The sequence below is a fragment of the Chenopodium quinoa genome, unplaced genomic scaffold (genome assembly GCF_001683475.1).
Source record: "Chenopodium quinoa cultivar QQ74 unplaced genomic scaffold, ASM168347v1, whole genome shotgun sequence".
Taxonomy (NCBI): Eukaryota; Viridiplantae; Streptophyta; class Magnoliopsida; order Caryophyllales; family Amaranthaceae; genus Chenopodium; species Chenopodium quinoa.
Window position 1 is genome coordinate 3,988,401 of NW_018743977.1, and position 22,545 is coordinate 4,010,945.

Here is a 22,545-nt window from a genome sequence, read left to right on the forward strand (position 1 = left end):
CTAACATCTCATACATACATAATTAAAGCCAAAATAAGTATCAATTGCAAAAATTGATTTTTCTCTAAGGTTTTTGGACAAAATAATCACAAAATTCAAGCAAATTATAAGATAAAATTGAAGCAAAAATACATTGATTGTATGGGAGAACTTGATTTGAAGCTTCCAAGAAGATCCTTGCAAATTATGGTTGTGAGTTGAGAGTATTTGAGGGAGAAATGAGAGTAAGAAGTTCGAATGGAGGTGGTGATCGCCTACGAGGATAAGAGGGAAAAGGAGGGTCGGCCGACGGCCAGGTAGGTCGCCGGGGTGGGGGACCGATGGGGAAAGGGGTTGCTGCTAGGTTAGGGGGAAGGGGAGGGCGTGGTTGGTGGTTGGAGGTGGTGGTTTTTTTTTCTTATATAAATTAAAGTTAATTATTAAGTAATTAGGTGGGTTAGAGAGTTCCTTTCAAAAAAAAAAAAAAGGTGGGTTAGAGAGTAATTAGTGAAAATGAGAGGATATTAGAGAGTAATCAAATAACTTAGAGGGTGATTAAGTAACGAGGTTTCTTCTTAAAAAAAAAATTAATTGTGGTGGTTTTTTTAACTAAAAAACTTTTAAAATGTCTTTTCTTAAGTAAAATGGTGTTTTTAAAAGATTTTTTCTGACAAATTTTTCTTTTTTTTTTAAGACAAAAGTACCCCATTTAATTTTTGTATAGCCGGCGCGAAAAAGCGAAAGAGCGAAAAATCAATTGTGCACACCGCTGAAAACTCTCTCCCTCCCTCCCTTGATTCCCTTCCTTGGCAAGCTTTCTCCTAATTTTCATTTCAAATTCCAACTTCCTTAAATTCAACCGCACTTCCTTTGTCTCTCAACTCCATAACTCACCACACAAATCATTCTACTTCTTCTGTAACAAAAATGGCTACCCATTTGAAAGTCCTTGAACTTCGAGCCGAACTCTCCAAACGCTCCCTTGACACTTCCGGTACTAAACCCACTTTGGTAAGCGCGTGATTTTGTCATACATTCTTAAAAGACGAAGCACGAGTATTATTGTTTTCGATAATTTTATACTTAATTATGTTACCGATGATGAATTGGGGTTTTATTGAATTGTAGGTGCTGAGGCTGGAAGAAGCCCTTCGCAATCAAACAATTGTGAAGGATAATGATGCTCCGAATACGAGGGCGGCGAAGAAGAGGGAAAGGGTAGATGAAGATGGAATCAACGAGGAAATTGGAAATGGGTCTGATGAAATTAGTGAAATTGAGAGGTTACAAGGGATGAATATTCAGAAATTGCGCAAAGAAGCTTCTGATAGAGGGGTTTCTAGTATTGGAACTAAGAAAGAGATTATTCAAAGGCTTTGTGATTCTTCTGCTGTTGATGGGGATGGTATATTTCTTACTATTTTCTTGCCGATTTTTTTATTATTGATTTTCATTTTGTTTTTGTGTATGTTTAATTGACAAATTTTATATGGTTGATTGGAAATTTAATGATATGAAATTATGAAGCACAACATTGTGATTTTAGTCTTTTAGGATACCCAAAAAGTAAAACTGATTAGGTTTTGATGGAAGTTAACTCTTGTTAATTTGTTATGACTTAAGACATTCGCAAGAATATGGTTGACTCATTTGGCTTGTTTGGAAATCTGTCTCAAGGTTACATTTTCATATGTGTAGTGATATGACCTGTATACTGAAAAAGGCCAATGGGTTTTTTTGTTAGCATTGGTGTTTGATCCCATGACCATATTCTTTATGGAATTATGATTCATCTTTTACCACCACTCCAATAGTTAATCATGTTCATAAATTTCAAGCTTTAATAATATATATAGATTTTATACAGATATATTTAACAGCAGTGTATCATGTAATAACAAAATTAATCTCATCTCTTACATTTGCTCAAACATACAACCCTACAACTATTTTAGAATATGTAACTTAAATATGTATTGTACTTTTTATGCTAATGTTTATTTTTTCCAAAAATATGTCCATTTTAGGGAATTTCTTAGAACAATTGAAGAACTTAGAATATTCACTATTTTTTTTTTAAAGAAAACTCACTATGATGAATTTTGATGTTAAATAATTTTTACAAAAAAAATTAATTGTATAAGTACATTTATATATAGAAAAACAATAATCATAAAAAAAAATCTATAATTATATTTCACCTAATTTTATCATAATAAAATTTAGTTTCAATATACATACTATCCGGGGCATCGCCCGGGCTTAAAACTAGTTTCTTTTTAATTGTCCAAGTTAGGCGGACTCTATACTTTGCTATTAGTACATTGGAGCAAAAGTCTTTGTACAAAATATAAGTCCCTTTTAACTATAAGGAGTATCTATTGTCACATATTAAGAGTTGGATAAACCTAGTTGAAATTTCATTGGTATCATAAAGGTTCTAAATATTGCATTGTTTATATTAAATTGGCTACAATCCTACATTAATGTTATAATGTGACATTTACTTTTGCAATAACATTTTGCATTTGATAAATGTTTTGGATTAATAGAACTTGAGTGTAATGACACTTATCTCAAGTCAGAGGGAGTTTAATCTTTATGATAACTTACACAATTAAGAATACAGTTGAAAAGTGAAACCTGGGGGGGGGGTAATGGTATATATATATATTCTGCTTGTTCATGATTTCAATATTGTGGTTGTATGTTAAGCTAAAGGAAGAGAGGGAGAAGAAGGTAAACAAGACGAAGAGATGGTAAAGGAGGTTAAGAAGGAGAAGCTGGTGAAAGCGACAAAGAAAGGTTCAGCTGTCTTGATCAATGGCTTCCAGACCATATAAAAAGTTCATATCATGTTTTGGAACTGGTAACTTTTGTTTACTTGATTAAGTTTGTAAGATATGTTCTTACGAGGGATATATTTTACTTTAGGTACTGATAATGAACTTTTCTGATGTTAGGGTGATGACATTTATGATGCCATGTTGAACCAGACCAATGTAGGGGATAACAACAACAAGTATTATATGATTCAAGTTCTCGGTGAGTTTTAGAGTTTGTTAACTGACTTAACACTCTTATTTGGTATGCTAAAGATTTTATGTTTAAAGAAAAATTTATTTATATATTATTTTTTCATTTAGTGAAGTTAAACATAAGTATAAATAGATTTTTCCAGTCCTTGGAAATGGGTTGGAATTCTATTGTTCAAAATCTTCAAATTATTTATTAGAATCGTCACTGTGATGTTCATCACTGCATAGTGTTATTGATTTATTTGATTTTTTTATAGTGCCTCTATTCTTGATTTTATATATCTGTCAATGCTAGTCTATGCTTCTTGCACCTTCACTGCTCAGCAAAATTCCATTTACTTGCTTCTTGTACAAGTGCAGAAGTTGATGGTGGTGGTTTATACATGGTTTACAATAGATGGGGCAGAGTAGGTGTGAAGGGTCAAGATAAGTTGTTTGGTCCCTATTCATGTCGGGAAAGTGCTACCAAAGAATTTGAGGCGAAGTTTTTGGCCAAGACTAAAAATCATTGGTCCAATCGAAAAGATTTTGTTTCTTACCCAAAGTGCTACACATGGTTGGAAATGGATTACAGTGAGAAGGAACAGGTATAAATTGAGTTCATTTTCTTTTTATTGAACATATTTTGTTCTACCTGAATATTTGGATGCAGTAGGTTTTGGAGACTACATCTTCCTTTATGCAGATATCTGTGGTATGCTTGGGGAGTTACAGTATAGTGTACTAATCATTACGTCAGGATTAGGATACAGCATTTGTAGCTTTAGTTGTTCGTTTACAATATATATAATTTTGGTAGCTGGATGCTCATTTTTCCTGATCTTGAAACATTATGTTTATGTTCACTTTCAGGACCATGAGAGGCCGTCTGCTTGTACTAACATTCAACCTCAGGAAAGCAAACTTGAGCCACGTGTTGCAAAGTTTATTTCTCTTATATGCAATATCAGCATGATGAGGCAGCAGATGATGGAAATAGGTCAATATCTAGATTACCTAATTTTTTCTTATCCTGCTTTTCTTTGGAAAAATTTAAGATTGTACTGTTACTAAAAAATGTAATATGCGCTGAGAAGTAGTTTCTGGTGTATGTTATTCATAGATCTTCATTGATTGTTTTCTTTCATTATCAGATGTTCAATTTTTCTTGTGTGGGGGGAAGGCCGAAAAGGGGTTGTGATATGCTGGTTTCTCAGAAATTGATTGCAACAGAGCACTCTTGTTTTCTGCTTAATTAACTTTTTTGTGTTATCTTTTAGTTTCATATTTTTAATGTATTTTCCTTTTTATTGTTCAGGATACAATGCTGAGAAGTTGCCACTTGGAAAGTTAAGCAAGTCCACAATTTTAAAGGTTATTTAAATTTATTGTTCAAATTTTGCCTTATTGTAAAAATGTAAATGTTGATAAGACCTTGAAGTTGTCCTGGTTATGTAGCATCTGTTGTTATCTAATTAATGATCAGGTCATTGTAATAATAGTATACTGGCTTCAAAGAAGTTGTCTTCTGCCCCCCAAAAGAACTGATGATACCCTTACCTTGTCGATTATAATACAGAGTGACTACTAAGGGTTGAGATATTCACATTGATGTGCATTTCAAGGTCCAAATTTCGGGAATAAATGTGCTAGTGTTATTATTTACAATTTTAGCACAAATAGTTGATCAAGTCTTATAAAATCCCAACCTTCCCTTTGGTTATTTCTATCTATAGAAGCTTATGCTTGTCTCATGCTTGTCTACTTCCAAAATTTGATTTAAATGCCAGTAATTCTGATGCTGGTTATTCATATGTTTGATTTAAGGAAATTTCATTTTGATTTGCCAATCGACTTAAAAGTTGGTGGCCTCATGGTGAAGCACATTGCTCAGCAGCTCTTCAATTGTTTAATCAAATATTCATTTGTATAGTCTGCTTTCCTACATCAGTTATGCACTCAACTTGATTACAGTTTCTTGATCCTGTTGCCTGGATGTAGGGTTATGATGTTTTGAAGAGGCTTTCTGAAGTCATTGGCCAATCAAATAAAAAGCTAGTTGAGCAATTAAGTGGGTGAGTTTATGTTCACCGTGTCTATTTCCTTGGACACTTCTTGGCAGATCTAGTCAGCTTGTTATATATGAGTATACTTATTGTTTGTCTTTTAAATTCCTCTTCATGTCCATACTAGTAAAACCCATGCATTGCTATCTTTTTCAGGGAATTCTATACTGTCATTCCTCATGATTTTGGGTTTAAGAAGATGCGTAAGTTAATTTTGCTCATCTAGGTGGAATTATTTTAAAGTTTGATTTCATTGTTTTGGCCCTTCCTTTACTTTCGAAGTTTCACAAATGTGTATCAGTTGTCCCTATAACACTTTTATAGAGTGTGGCTATAGCTAAGCTTTCATTTAATATATATATAATTGTAAATGCTGGCAGGTGAGTTTGTCATTGACACGCCTCAAAAATTGAAAAACAAACTAGAAATGGTAAGCTTTCATAGTTGCAACCTTTGACTTCAAATAGTGCTTTCTTATTATCTGGTTACCTTTGTTGGTATTAACTTTTCATTGTATGAATCTTCCTGCAAATTTTGAGTTCCAGTCTTATTATTGTTTAACAAGAGATGCTTGTTGCTCATTGTTACTGAATGGCTCTGCTGCTGCTTTGATTTGTTAGGTTGAGGCATTGGGTGAAATTGAGCTTGCGACAAAATTGTTGAGTGATGATGTGGGAATGCAGGTACACACTTGCCTTTATGCCTTTTGTATGTTAGAATACTTATGATAGCCTGTTCTCTGGGCCAATTCAATTGGTGTAAATGGGTTCAGGTGATCTTCCTGTCAGAATAAGTACTACATATTTAATTTCTTGATCATCACATTTTGTCCTCTCGAGTATCTTATTGACTTTGAAAATTGTTGCAGGATGATCCCTTGTATGCTCAGTATGAACGACTTCATTGTCAATTGATACCTGTAGAAGTTGATTCAGAAGAATTCTCCATGGTATGACATTGGTACCATATTTTCAGATGTTCAAAAATACCTTTGTGTGTGTGTGGCATTCTTTGTGTGGGAAATCATGGTTTTATTTCCTATACATCATGTAAAAGTCCCTGAAAAAAATTACTTTCAATGCTGTTGTCTACACTGTTGCCCTTCATCCCTTGATGTGTGGCTGATGTTTTGAGAATCTCTCAAGCATTTGGCTTGAAATGTGTCTGATGTGAATGTTCCTGCTCACTATCACACTAGTGAACTCTGTTGGTATATTGTAGTTCTAGTAAAAGATATTATTCCAGAAATTTTAGATTTATGGATTGACTTTCTCTCTGTTCAGATCCAGAAGTATACAAAGAATACTCATGCCAAAACACATTCAGACTATAATGTAGATATCGTTCAAGTTTTTAGAGTGTCTAGACAGAGAGAAGAGGAGCAGTTTAAAAAGGTAAATTTCTCAAAGCTTCTATTAATATAAATGCATTATCTCTACACCAGATGTCTTGTGTATAGGATCGATGTCAGTGCCTATTTACTCTTATATACTCGCTTTGGTTTCTGACCAGTTTGCTAGCTCAAGAAATAGGATGTTGTTGTGGCATGGTTCTCGGCTTACAAACTGGACTGGAATTTTATCTCAAGGTAATACTAAATCCTATAAAAGACGAGCAAGTTTATCGTTTTTTGCTACTCACGAAGTTACTATTGATGTTCCTTTTGAATGCCCCTACTTCATTATATCCAGGATTGCGCATTGCTCCGCCTGAAGCACCTGTGACAGGATATATGTTTGGCAAAGGAGTTTATTTCGCTGACATGTTCTCCAAGAGTGCAAATTACTGCTTTTCCAGCCGTAGTGCTCCTACTGGCGTTCTACTTTTGTGTGAGGTACCTATTAGTAGCTTTATCACTTTTAAAAGTTTTAATGATGAGAGTTTAATTAAATTGTAATCCTTCTGCTATCAATCACATGTTACTGATATATTTAGCTGTGACTTCACATGTGTATAATGGTTTTTGTATTTCTTAAACATTATTTAGATAGGTTCACACCCAGAAAGGGTTTGTTTTAAGGCCTTTAATGACCTGTTTCTGTGGAGAAACTAATTAAAACTACTACTCCTGTACTTTGGTGGTTAACTAACTTCATCTTGCATCTGTATGGTTATGGTACTGTTTCTTCCTCTTCCTTCAGGTGGCATTGGGTGAGATGGAGGAGCTTCTACATTCAAAGTACGATGCAGATAAATTACCGGCAGGAAAGCTAAGGTGAGGCCAATATATTGCTTGTATGAGTTCTTTGTCATGTTCAATCTGATTGACAGCTGAAAGTGCTTAATTTAAAGACCTGCTCCCAGCATTCCTTGCCTCTTCTACACACACAAAAGTTCCGTTGCTATGTATAACATGTCATGGTGCTAGTGCATACAAATTCTTATTTATCTGCTTTCCTCTTTGCATTTGGTACAGTTATCTCTTATTTGTAGAAATGCATATGTAGGACTTGAAGACCAAAAACCTAGAAACTGAAAGACTAATATTGTTTTCTGATTCTGAATGACATGTATCAAGTTACTTTATGCCTGAATTTGTCTTGAGCTTTAATTAATGGTAAAATGTCTCTGAGATCTAAGATCAAAATCCTGAAACTCATTTATTTTATATCTAGGAACCTAATGTAATCCAATGTTGTACCTGCCCTTTCACATTGCTCTCAAATTAATTTTTTGCATGGCAGCACGAAAGGAATTGGTTCAACAGAACCAAATATGTTGGAGTCCCAGGTGCTCGATGATGGTGTCGTTGTTCCCTTTGGAAAGCCAGTAGAGAAGAAAGATGTCAAGGTAAGCAACTTATACATATTAGCTGAACAACAATTCTACTCCGGAGAGTGTCACTTCTGGTTTCACACATGATGTCTCATACTCTCATTTATAATTTACTTCAGGGTAGTCTACGGTACAACGAGTACATAGTTTACAATGTAGATCAGATAAGAATGCGCTATGTTATTCAAGTCAAATTCAACCATAATCGATGAGATGTTGTGTTAATGTGATACCTTAATCTAAAGCGGAGCTAATATCGCTAAATGCTAGAGTACTGTCCAAAGGAGGATGAAGGTTGAGAGAGCTGCTAAGTTGTGTAGACGCAATCGCTTATATTGTGTCTAGTTGATCGGAAATGTATGTATTTTGAATCCAAATTGCCTACATTTAATTTTTCAGGTCTTAATGATGGGTAAATCATATGTAATTAAGGAATTTTGTTATATAATGTTTTTGGGAAACCATGCATGTCCAATGTATTGTGTATTATGCTCCAAAGATGTTCAATAATTACTTAGTACGAAGTATTTAATTATGAGCTAGGTCCCACTAATATCCTATATTATTATCTCTTGTTAATTTTAATGACATTTTGGAAAATAAAAGCACTTCTATCTCCCTCCCTCTCATGGCTTTGCCGACCATCCCCTCCCATGGCCACTCATTTTTCTCTCCTTCCCTCTCGAGCCCACTCATTTTTCTCTCCTTCCCTCCCATGGCCACTATTTCTTTTTCTCTCCTCCCCTCCCATGGCCTTGCTGACCACTCGACCACCATCCCGAGCCTAACCGGCCGGCCAAACAAAAGGCTCCCTAGTAGGACATATGTAAAGTGGGCTCATAATAATCCATTAGGAAAAGAGTGGTGTTTGCGGAGGTGTGACGGTCGTCTAGTGGTACTAATGGCTGTGTTGTGGTCGATTGGTGGTGGTATTGGTTGTACGGTGGTCGGATGGTCTTGCTAGTGGCCGTGCGATGGTTGGATGATGGTGTTAGTGGTCGTGCTAGTCAAAAGGTGGTGCTGGTGGTGGTTTAATGGTGATAGAGGAGAGAGAAAGGGGGTTTTTGCTTAAAATTTACAAAAAAAAAACCCCTTTGTTTATATAGGATATAAACTTGTATTTGTTTAATAATTAATTGAGTATTTAATTATATAAAATAAAATTATCATATATCATACATGAATTTTTTGGAAAAATTATCAAGAATAAAATGACCTGGTCGATTGGTCTTCCACAAATAAAACGACCTTTTGATCGGTTGGTAACCTGTATAATAAGTTAATTTTGACACATGTTGTATTGTGAATGGTCACTTATTTTTTGGCAATTTTCTTAAAAAAAAATGATTTTTTTTAAAGAAAACCCACCGACCTCACCCCATCGCCGCCCCACCGTCGGTCATCTACCACCATCCCTCACTCCATCCATCATCACTAGGCTAAACAAACCCCATCCAAGCACCAACCACGGCCACCAGCCCGGCTGAAACCCCAACCCTTACCCCCATCGGCCACCAACCCTGACATCCACCATGACCAGCCTTCACCCCCGCCGACCACATCCCCAATCTAGCACAAACCAGCTTGGCTAAAACCCCCACCCCAACCCTGTACGAGCTCGGAACTTTGCCCTCGAAATCCTTCCACCACCAACCCTTACCCCACCATTCTAAAAAACCCACCACGAAAACCAATCGTTGTTGCGGGAAGTGGGACGGGGAGGGGTTGGGTGGCTTGCGGGAAGTAGGATAATGAATGAGAGATTAGCCAATCCCTAAAATCACATTAAATGCTATAACTAGAATTCCTGCTTATAAGAAATGGTGCCTTGAATTGGAGCTAGGAAGTCTGTGTCGCAAAGCTGGGAAAATGTAGTAAGACACGCCATACTTTTGGAGACATGGGCGTGCTTCAACGGAGAAGACGCAACACTCGCCCTAACATGCATGTGTAAAATCTGGCATACCCGTGTCAGGTGCCATGCTAGTCTAATTAGGGGGCATGCACATGCCTTGTGCAGCACGCCTATGTCTGGGGGTTTTTGACCAATTTTAGTTGATTTGTTCATAGGCTTTATTTCCTTAATTAAAGGCTATCTTTCCTAGTCTAAGGGTTATTAAAAATACCCTTAAGTTATTTCCTAGCCGCTATTATAAATTAGTTGAGTGATTATTCAGTAATCTGAGAGTCTTTTGTGTATTTCTCATCTGTGAATTATGAGATACTCCTTCCGTGTTTAAATAAATGAAATTTTTCCCTTGTACACATATGCCAATGCAATACTTTGACTAATAATATCTTTAATTATCATAAAGTAAAAATTATATCAATTGAATATTAATAAACTATTCATTGAGTTCCACACAAGACTATATTTATTCCCATGTATAAATCACAAGCGTTAGTCAAAGTGAATAGATGAATAGTGTAAAAAAGTCAAAATGTTTCATTTATTTAAACACGGAGGGAGTATACAACAATAGAAATATGAGAGAAAATCAACCTGTTTTAAGAGATTGGTCTCAAATCTATTTTGAATTTGTATTCTGTTTTCCCGAAGAGCAATATAACTATTACTCTCGCCTGCCTGTGAACGTAGCATATGTGTTGTTGGTGAACCACGTGTATTTTTCTTGTTAATTTTACATTTAATATTTGTTCTTTCTTGCATCCGTTATAACACTCTTAAAACTAATATCCATTAATTTAAGAAACAAATCATTCTATTGTCCCAATATAGAAAAATGAGAGAAAAAAAAAACATTCTTAAGGAATCATTCATAATGATACTTTAATTGTATTAGTCAATAGGAAACAAAGATTAAGTTAAGCATTTATATTTTGAGAAACATTTTTTAAATTATTACTCCCTACATTTTATATTGTTAGTCCCCTTTATAATTAATCACTTAAAATAAGAAAAGGAGGAACCCTTTCCTCAAAAAAAAAAAAAAAAAAGAAAAGGAGGAACCCTAGTAATTTGGAATTTGATTGCATCTTTGTAATTAATATTTTATCTTTTTCTATTTTATTTGTTTTATTTATGGGAATTGGTTGTAATTAAATCATCTATAATAAATATTGATTAGAAGAATTAGCCATGTCAGCGATCCATTAACACATATATTAACCAATCAGAATCATTTGACTCTTTAAACATCCAATTACATTAATTATTCACAGATTATGAAAATTATTCACCCTATAATAATGTTAGGAATAAATTCCATACGGGTATATAATTTTGAAACGCTCAAAATATTATATGGGATTAACAAAATGAAACAGAGGGAGTATATAACTATCAACTCCTTATTTCTTTTTAGCCTAAGGAAAAATTAACTTAAACAAAATATAATTCCAATGTAAATTGGCGTAACATTTCATAAAATGAAAGTGTATTTAATAAAATCATACTCCATATAATTATACTAAAGCTCACTGTTTATTCAAGAAGAATCCTCCGTCAATATATATATATATATATATATTCAAGAAGAATCTTCTATTTTTAAACGTCCAAATTATAAGATACTAGATGGAAGCCCGTGCGATGCACAATTTTTTCATCTAAGATTTTTAATTATTTGATTTACTGTATTTAATAATTTCTGACAAAATTACAGACGTTTAATATTTTTTTATTATAAAAATAAATCAATATATTTACCAATAAATGAAAAATTGTTGCGATATAAAATCAAATCTATGCATTGGAATTTTTTCATCATCTCAAAAAATAACCAAAGCCGTCCATATATTAAGTATACAATATCTAACCGTATGCATTACATAAACAAATAATCGTTAAGTATCCTAAATAAATACAATGTAATTAACAATTACAAATATAAATTTAAACATAAGATTTTAAAAATTACCGGGACATTGATGACCTATATTTTTAAAAATTTATCTTTTCCTATATTTTTACTTTGTTTTTTTTCATTAAAATAATTTAAGTCGTGGATTATAATCTACGTGGCATTAAAATTTTATATATATCAAATCTAATTCATTACTTTTATCTAGGTGGCGACACAATTTTTTAATTCAAAAATAAAATACAAATATTTCTTCTTATTGATCGAAATAAGTATATTTCTTACGTGGCGCTCCGAATGCTTTCCAAAAATGCCTACTTTATTTATATATATTAGATTATAAGTAGAAAAATAAAGTAATACAACATATCTCGATTTAAAAAAAGAAAAAAAAATATTATAAGAAATATTTGATAAAATATTCTAATTAATTAAGTAAAAAGGAAGGATAGGATAAGAATATAGTTTTTACTAGGTTAGAACCCGTGCGATGCACGGTTTATAGAAACCTATTTATATTTTATTTTAATAAAAATGGCTATTATACATGAATATAAACAATAATTGCGTACAAAAAATATTTGTAACTTAAAAATTATTTCAATTTCCTAGGATAAATTGGTAGGTTTTAGCTGTAAAGTAGAAGGTTCTAATATTTAAATTTCAAAAAATTAAAATGATAGCTCCAAAAAAAAAAAAGATGACATCATCATTGCATTTAGGCGGGAAAAAATTTATTAAGAGAGTGATACGTGGGCAGTAGTGATGTCAGCATACTCTGTTTTAGTAATAGTTAATAGATATAGGTAGATGGGCTTAACATTTGAGCGATAAATTTTTTCATGAGGTAGCGCTACGTGTGCAGCTTTAGAAAAAGATGACATCAGCGGTTGCTGCTTTAGTATTAGTTATAGATTTGTAGATATTAGGAAGGGAAAATATATTTTAAAATTTATTGGTAACCAATTATATTAAATGCAAATATTCTACTGAAAATATCTTGTTATGATATATTATGAGAATGTCAATTTTACCCCTTATATTTTATTAAAATATTCTAGATTTAGGGTTTATTGTTCTCCAAGCAAACCCTAGCTCTAGTATATATCTCACTACATGGAATAAAGTAAAACACACTTATCCACCCTTAAAATCTATCCTCTTATATGTTAAGAGTTTTTAGTCTAACCGCTCCTATAGAATACATTACCCTTCCCATACAAATAGTTTTCCTCACACTTACAACAACAACAACAAAAAAAAAAAAAAAAAGGTTCTTAAAAGATGTGAGCTTACCAAAAGGAGACGAATGGCAACAACAATGGGATAATGGGGAAAGACAGATATGAGGAGACGAATTACTTCTCATATCTGTCTCTCCCCATCATCCCACTGTTGTTGACATTCGTCTCCTTTTGGTAAGCTCACATCTCTTAAGAGCCTTTTTTTTTTCTATGTTTTTTTTAATTTTTTAATGTTAATTAATATTGATAAAGTTTTAATCCCCTTTCATCATTATTGTTAAGCAATGATAATTAATCATAATTATTACTATATTTTTTGCATAAGGTATTGATTTTTAATGTTAGTATACTTGAAATTTAAGATCTTCATTGGGCTTAAAGGATTCAAATAATAATTAAAGGTATTTTTGTATTATTATGAGGATCACCTTGAATAATAGTTCTTCATTTAAGTTCATCAATTTTTCAAAATAACTAATATAAAGCATGTGTAAATTGTGAAAACGTTATCTTAGTTGAATATATGGGGAATACATTTTAATAATTTGATTTTTGTTTTGTGAAGATGAGAGGAAAGAATATGTATAGATAAGATTTTTTTTTTCACGGAAGATAAGTTAGACGTGTTATACTTAATTTATCTTTTATTATATTTATTTTTTTTGAGAAAAAAATAAATATTCCGTTACCGATTTCTTTTATTATATAATAATTATAGGTAGGAGATAGCAAGTGTTAATCCTAGTGCGTCTTGTAGTAAACCTGCCTTGAGGTTTTTTTTTTCTTTTATTTGTTTTTTTTTTTTTCTTTTTGTTTATAATTAAACAATTGTATATGGATTTTTATTCTATTCTTTATAATCAAATTATTTTTAATTTCTCAAAAAAATTAATTTTTTTATCTAGAAAATAAGAAAAATTATATATATATATAAAGTAGGCAGTTTTGGAGAGCATTCGGCGTGCCACATAAGCAAAGGTATATTTTCGACCAATTCAAAATTAGATTTCTATTTTATTTTGGAATTAAAAAATTCTTTTGCCACCTAAACAAAAGTGACGAATGAGATTTAAGAATTTTATATACCTACTATTATAAGATAAATTATGATAGTGTTTATGATAAGAAATAAAAATTATTCCTTAATTATAATTAATTAAAATTTATGATACCTACCATTATAAATTGACACATCATACGACACCAACAAAATTTCGTATCAATACAAAACCAAACCAAGCAAATTTTGTGTCATTAATTTTGTGTCAGTTTTATTAGGTCACCAATGGCTGGGTAATTCTTAGCCTAATTTTTAAAACCCATGTTTAAATGTATATTTGTGATTATTGCTTAAATTGTGATTATTTGGGATACTTAATGACTATATGTTTATGTTTTGTTTATTGAATTTTGTTTTTAAATGCAGATTTAATTTAATTAGAGAATTATATTCGAGCAAAAATCTTTAAAATATTAAAGTACGAGTTTCTCGCCTGATGATCCTATTGGATGAGGAGGTATTATATCTTTAAAAATCGTTTACATTTATTTAATATTTTAATGAACCTTTTAGTTTTTATCAATTAATTTTATGATTAAAACAATTTTTTTGTGATTTAGGTAGCTTAATTAAGTCATAAAATTAACTTAATTTTTTATTTTTAATTATAGGGTGATTATGTTCATGCCTTAATTAAAGTCAACTTTGTTCTACAATTTTGTTCAAAATTGTTTGAAGGAAAAAATTTACTCTATTAGATACTTTTCAGTCGTTACAAATAAGAAGCAATATCGCAGGCATTGTAAGCGACAATAAAATAATGATTCAATTTTCCAAAATACTATTGTTTGGGAAATTGGGGATGATGAAAAAATTCCAATGCATAGATTTAATTTTGTATAATTACAATTTTTAGATTAATTTCACAACAATTATTCACTAACTGGTAAATATTTTAATTTATTTTATAAGACTATAAAGATTAATTTTATATAAATTTTATTTTTGATAACATGTTCTATTTATCCACTTTTATTAGATGGAAGAGATATCGGTGTGAACAAAGTTGGTGATCCTATTGAATTTTTTTTTAATACAATTTTTTTTACATCGAAATATTACATCTAATAACTATTATTTTTAATGTTCAAAAATATTATGAGTATGATCTAATTACAAAAATTATTTTTATGAGATTTTATGATAAAAAACCGTGGGATATTAGGATTTAAATGATTAAAATAAATAAAATTATCTTATGAAATTAATGGTTTTATTTAAATACCAAATTAATAAGATTTTTTTTCATAAAATAAATTTAAAACTTATAACGCAATAAAAAACTTTACCTTCTTTAAAATTTTATGCCTAAAAATTTAAAAAGACAGATAATTTGTTAGAGATCAAGAGATCACAATATAGATTTGAGAGTTTAATTTCAAGTGTAAAAAGCAACGAATAATGATTTAGGATTTAAATTATTTTCAAAATAAAAAATTATTATCTTTTCACATTAAAGATTCTATCCTAATACGTAATCAATGAAATATCATATTTACAATTTTTTTTTGAAAGATATCATATTATTGTCATATAACTAACAACAACGAATAAAGTACAAAACAAAAATAAATTAAGTCGCATTATAAATTACATTAAAAAAAGTATACTTTTGTAATCGGCAATATCATTTTAATTAAATTATTATTTGTTTATTTTTTGTCTGAAATTATTAAATTGTAAAATAAATCAAATAATTATTAAAAAAAAAACTTAGAGTATATAGGAAATATTTTTTCTTGAGATATTTGTATGAAATATCGCACGGGATTTCATCTAGTTATATATAAACTTGGAAAAATAAAAATATTTTTGTACACCATTATTTTATTACTTTTTTTTAAAATAAAATTAATCCATTAATAAAAAGTCATATGACATTTACAACGATAATCGAATTTAACAAATACATAATTTGAATCAAATAAAAATTTCCTTCATAAATTACGATCGTCAAGCAAATCTTGCAATGTGGAACATCTTCCGCTTCTATCACTGGAAAATATAGTCTTGTTGGAGAGACAATCTAACGATCCTTTAAATATTACTTATGTGACTCTAAGTTTTTAAATTTTTATTTTTGTAAAATCCTATTATCTTATTAATTGATTATTACTTGATTTTTTTTTATTATAACACCATTAATATCTTTAATTATCTTTAAAAAAATATCTTTAATTATCTCCTTGTAAAAAAATTTAAATTTTTTTTTATATTTATTGCAAAGCATATATCAGGATGGATATGAATATCTCACATGACTATATTTTCCTAAGGAGGTGAATAGTGTAAAATTACAACTTTTCTATTAATATAGAATGACCGTAATATAACGTTTTTTATAAATTTGGGAAATGTAAAAGTTATGACGGGGATTCACGAAAAAAAATAAAAAATCAGAACTCAGTTTTTTTACAAAGTACATAATTACATAAAATATCATGTTATATACACTAATCTTTATTCAACACGCCATGATTGTTTTTAGGAAAATTTGTGTTTTACCACCCCTAAAAACATCTATTTGACCACCTTTTTTATTTTTTATTTTTTTATTTATTATAACTATCATTCCTTAAACTTTTTTTTTTTAAAGGAATTAGATTCAAGTACCAATTGTCCGAGTCCGACCATATTTTTGACTTGGGGCCACATGACGGCTAATTTGCTCCTTTTATAAAACTGTCCCCTCGATTTTTTTTTCTTCCTTCATTTTATAAAGCAACGTTCTTCCAAATTCTCCATAAATATGCAACAATTCAATGAAATGGTTAGAAAATTCCTTTCAATAATTCGTTCAAAAAGGTAATTCGAAGAGATTGAAGATTAATAAAATGCATTTGAAGAACAACCTATTTTTTTCATTTCATGCCCAAATCACATTGTATATATTGTGAATTGCAATCCAACCAATTAGCATGTTATTTGCTATTTAATGTGTAGTGAATTGTTCATTTAATGCTTAAATTGTTGTATGAGGTAGTTAATTTGAGTGGTAAGGGAAATTAGAATTCATGTAAATGAAATTGAAAATTTCTTAAAGTTGAACAATAATTGCAACTTAATCTTATATGTTAGGTTTTTATATGATTAGTTAATCATTGTTTAATTGACAATGTTAGGGGCCCTTTTCCTTCTCTCTTATACCCCCTTCCTCGAGCTTTTTTCCAGTAGCCCTATTTTTTTCTCTTTTCGATCTCTCTCCTTTACTATCTCTTGCACTTCTAATTTTTTTGGTTAAGCTTTTCTTTTTCTCTCTAGATTTAATTGGTTGTTTTTCCAAAGTCTATAACACTATTTACTTCTGATTGTTATGGATCAGCTAGTGTAATCATCTGGGTATTTGTGCAAAATTAAAGATATACTTACTTTCACATAATGTGTACATCAATGGTTGAAATTGGTATTAATTTGTGATAATATCCAGATTTTAAGACCTGGATTTTCAATTGTTGAAAAATCAAAACTGAGGTTAAGATGAGAGAGGAGGCAAGAGAGATAAGTTCAATGAATTGACACCCTAATAATTAAGCTCAATGTAAGGGAGGTTAAACGAATTGACAAGGGGATTTAATGATGGGGAGTTTAAACGAAAGAATTCAATGAATAAGGTTAGAGTAGGGATACATTAGTGTAGTAGAATAAATCGTGGAAATAAAGGAGAGAAGGTGGGGCCCTAAGTCGGAAAATGGTCGGATGGGTCTTGAAATATAAGAGTTAAGTTAAAGGACCCTAATTTATTTTTAGTTTTTTCACCTTTTGGGTACTCAACCCGATTTTCACAACTATATACGCTTAAACTCACAGTTAACCTTACACACACACACATACTCAATAATATAAAATAAAAATCCTACCCAAATGATGAAAAAACCAAATAGGTACTCCATATGACCCTTTGTGTAATTAACTCTAGGTTTTTTTTAAAAAAAAAATAAAAGGTTTCTCCATAAATCAAAAGGTTGTGTTTTTCAAGGTGGTAAAATACATTTTTTTTTTCTCATTTCATTTTTATCTTGTAAATTTGTTTGTCACTAAAATAAAACTGAAAATGAAAATAAATACTGACCATTGATATTATTTAAGTACGGAGTAGTACAAAATATGTGCCATTTGGCATTAACTTTATATACGTGTCATCAATTATATATATATTTTTTTCCTAATGGAAGCTTTCGACTTTAACTTTGCAATCCTTTCTGTCGATCTCTATCTCCTCCATTGATGTAATACCCTGTATTTCTATAATATTTATATATATATAAATTATTTATTTTATAAATTAAAATGATTCATTTCATTTTAAAAGAAATTAATTATTTAAATATTATGTAAGTGCGTATAAAATAATTTGAGTCATTAATTGAAAGAATAAAAGTGTTTTGAATTAGGTCATCTTTATTTAAATAGTTGGATTAACTTGTTGGGAAATTAAGGACACTTAAGAGCCCAACAAGTTGGCCCCAAAAGAAGGAGTTACGGGGAAATAGGATTTAGTAATGACACTTTTGTATTTAAGTTTTTGTTTTAAAAGGAGAGTATAAATACTTCAAAACATCAAGATTTTTCACTCTAAAATCATTATTGTCAAATTTCACAAAAACTCCAAAAGTTTTCTCTTTATTTTCTCTCTCCTTTTTCTCTTTCTTTTTCGTCTCCTTTTCCTATCTCTTTCCCACGCCTCTCTCTCTCCTCTTCCCCCTCACGCACGTTGACCACCGGCGCCACCACCACCACCAGCAAGCCACAGGCGAGCAGTGGCAGCACCGGCAGCAGCCGTGCGCCACCGCCCTCTAGCTCTCCTCCTTCCCTCTTCTTTTGCGGTTTGGTACAAAAAGAAAAAAAAAATCTTTTCTCTTCCTAATTTAATTCTATTGTTTTGTTATTTTCAAAGCATGATTTTGATTGTGTTTTGGTATTAATTTTAGGTATTTGATGTTGTTAAATTATTCATATAATTTTCAGATTTTTATTCAATCAAAACCCCAATTTACAAACCCTAGAAATTGGGAGTTTATGGTTTATGGTTAAGGTTTGATTCTAGGTTGTTGTTGTTTAATTAATGGTTTAAACATGTTTTTAATGAGTTTAAAGCCCTCAAATTAATGCTGGAATTTATTTATGCACACTACTTTGTAATTATTGAGGTAGGGTTTGATTATCCATAAAAGGGAAAAAAGGTTTTAATGATTCAAATATGATTTCTTAGTCTATTAGTGATGTTTTATATTATATAAGTATGCTGGAATTTTATTTAAGTCGTAAAAATTAAGTCTTTTTGAAAGGATTTGAAGTACTCACTTAAAAAAAAGGTTTTATGGCTTTTATATCATTAAATTGGGTTGATTAGTAGGGTTTAAAGTGTATTATAATTGCTGGAAATTTGTGGGAATAGTGGATTAATTATAGTTATGTATTCTTATTTGTAGGAAGCTTCGAGCTAGGTGATTTCTAGTGAATGTGGCCGAGTTTAGGCATTTTTCAAGGTACGTATGTGCACAAGAATATTTGTGTATGTGTAGTATCATGCTAGGATTGTAAAGTATGATTTAAGTGATGAATTAGTAGCATGTGTGGTTGGTTATATGCTTGGAATTGATGTTGGTTGAGCATGAATTGTTATACAAGCATGTGAATATGTTATTTGAGGCATGATACAAGTTGAGTATGTATGAATCGTGGAAGTATGTTTTATTTTCAAGTATCAAGAAGGCATGTATTTAATAAGCAAGGCTTATATATGAATTAAAGAGTTAAAGTTAGAATTATTGAGACTGATTCATGAATTTATTTCTCACCCATTTATTATTGGTGTTGAGTCAAGAAGTTAATTTATTTATTTACTCGCTTATGTAAGTTGAGTTCGAGTCAAGGAAGTTTAGTAGTGCATTTTATGCACCAAGGTAGTAATCGTGCAATTTTGTGCACAAAACTAGGCAAGGAACCCTAATTAAAATAAATAGTATGTGCTCACTAATTAATTTAAGAATGAATTGAAAGTATGTGTTGATTGTTGCTATGTTTATTCTTGATTGATTGGTTGGAGTCATCACATGTTAAATTGGTAAATCACGTAAAGTGTAAGAGGATACGCACTAAAACTCTTGGAACGTATATACCTTGAGTATGAACATATGGGGGGAGTTATGGGGTTTTAATTTTAACCATAGATTCTACAGGAGTACAGGACGCTGTACTTTCTTTTATTATTTATGCCTAGGAATTCTGTCACAAGTGTGACATAGTAGGTGCAAATTGGGGTAGCTCCCTGATTGGAAGCTCAATATTTAATGGCCTATTTTCAAGGAAGGAAACTCGTTCGATGCGTAATTCAAAATAATTATTAATAATTAATATTGCTAGTTATGAGTCAAAGGTAAGTTGACTTGTGATTGTATGGCGAGCAGTTTTCAATTATTTTTATTTTGATGCTAGGATATTCATGTTAGTGTGGTGCATATGTACCCAGCTTTGCTGATTCGTACTTTTGTGTTTGGCTTTCCTTTAGATTGGCCCTACTATGACCCCTTTATATGGTGAGTAGAGGGTTGAAATAAAGAAGAAGTAACAGGTACTTGAAGCATGAAGAGCATGATGGGATAGAGTGCAGAGAGTTACTTGTTATGTTTCTTTTGATATTTTTGAATTATTGGTTATTGTTTATAGACTAACAATATTGTGTTTATTTTTAATTAGTATTTAAGAAGGGTCATGTTTGAATTGGTTCCAACTTGTGAATGTTTTATTTTACTTTTGTTTTGAGGTTGTGAAATCAACTTTTATTTTAAAAGTTGTCGCTGTATGACTTTGAAAATTAGCCTTAGCCGTTATTACGTGGCGGTAATATTTTGGTTATTTCCAAAAAGGGTTTTATTTAGAGTAAAATGAGTATTTTTAAAAGAATAAAATTTCCAGGGTATTACAATTGAAGCACCTTCTGAGCTTTCTCTCCATCAAAACAACGGTAAAAAAAATTCTTTGTTTATTCATTGAATACCAATTTATCAATCTAGAGTTTATAAGTTTCACACTAATTCTACTGTCAATCTAGGGTTCTTCTAAGATGGACTATTGAACTATTGATTATAATTACTGAAGTTGTGAACGCTTATAAACTGCGATTTTGTTGTTATCTATGTGCAATTACGTTGATATTCTCAATCTAGAAGAGTGTTATGTGATTTATTTAAGCTTATTTGATAATTGAGTCACATTTGGTTGTTAATGTAAAATGTCTTACGAAGTATTAATTTCCTTGATTTACAGTCATTTCATCAAAACAGATTTTCTATCATTTTATTTAATAAGTGACCATTATTGTAAATGGTAATATTAAGATAATGTGAGTTATGTGCTAGGATTTAGAAGATGAATACATAAACGGTTTTGACATTTTGGAGGCCTAGGGCAAAATGATAATTAAAAAATATACCCCTGAGTTTTTTGTTTATTCACCAAATACCCCTAAACTTTTTTAGATTCATCATATACCCCCGAGTTTTCACAAATATACATCATATACCCTTGATGACTAATGATTGTTAACTTCGTCAGTCATTAGGGTTAATTATGACCTAAAACCACCCCTAAATACATTCTCCTACCTCCGAAATCACCCATGTTCCCTTTTTCTAACCCCTAAAACAATCACAAATTTCCATTTCTCATCCTCAAAATCAATCATACGGATATGGTTATGGAGATCTAGAGTGGTTTTGGGGGTTAGAAAAAGGAGAGGAGTGGTTTCGGGGATGAGGGGAGAGATCTAAAGTAGTTTCGATGCATAATTAATCAAATTCCACTCATCTTGTTGTCATAAGGGGTATATGGTGAATTTTTGTAACAATTCAGGGGTATATGGTGAATTTGAAAAATTTCAAGGGTATATGGTGAATAAACAAAAAACTCAGAGGTATATGGTGAAAAACCCAATTTATTTTTATAATTGTTAAATAGTTATGTAATTTGTTAATTCGTAAATAATTTTATATAATTTGTTAAATAATTTCTCCCTTTTTTTAATTGCCCCATTTGCACATTTTCACTATTCACACTTCTTTTTTGACCTTCTTTTGTGATTTATCTGTTAAAAAAAAATTAAGTATCATATTTTTATAATTTACTTAAATAAATAATTAGTAATCATCAATAAATAATAATTAATTGAACTTTAGGTGATCTTCCAATTTGCGTTCCTTTTAAAGGAACGGTCAAAGTATGTGTGCTATGTCACAATGCCACGTCATCATCTAAAGCCACTTTACTTAACAAAATAAAATATGCTTTGAACAAGATTCGAACTCATTACCTCCAATAATACATTTACCATCTCAGCCAACTATTATTAATGTTTCAAGTTTCACATAATATTGTATATTCCTTTCATTTATTAAGTAAATTAGAGGTAATATAATTCATTTATTTTTCCCAAGATTAGAATATAAATACATATGATGTGAAACAAAAAGTGACATTCGAGGCAACGCCCGAATCATTACGCACACTAACAATACAAATAGTTGAACATAAATGTTAAATTAAAGCAAGAAGTACACAAACTACCAACTCGGGGCATTGCCC

The 22,545-nt window shown here is 31.0% G+C and overlaps 1 protein-coding gene across 1 annotated transcript; it reads left to right on the forward strand.

Annotated features, from left to right (window-relative positions):
- Positions 1-207: 207 nt before the first annotated feature.
- LOC110689831 (poly [ADP-ribose] polymerase 2-like) lies at positions 208-8,591 on the forward strand. Its single transcript, XM_021866662.1, is given in 19 exon segments — positions 208-990; positions 1,108-1,384; positions 2,695-2,790; positions 2,793-2,848; positions 2,943-3,024; positions 3,378-3,604; positions 3,870-3,996; positions 4,315-4,370; positions 4,998-5,071; positions 5,219-5,265; positions 5,443-5,492; positions 5,683-5,745; positions 5,931-6,011; positions 6,346-6,456; positions 6,575-6,650; positions 6,754-6,896; positions 7,204-7,277; positions 7,747-7,852; positions 7,957-8,591. Coding segments are annotated over 19 exon segments (1,923 nt in total). The 5' UTR covers positions 208-906; the 3' UTR covers positions 8,050-8,591.
- Positions 8,592-22,545: the final 13,954 nt, after the last annotated feature.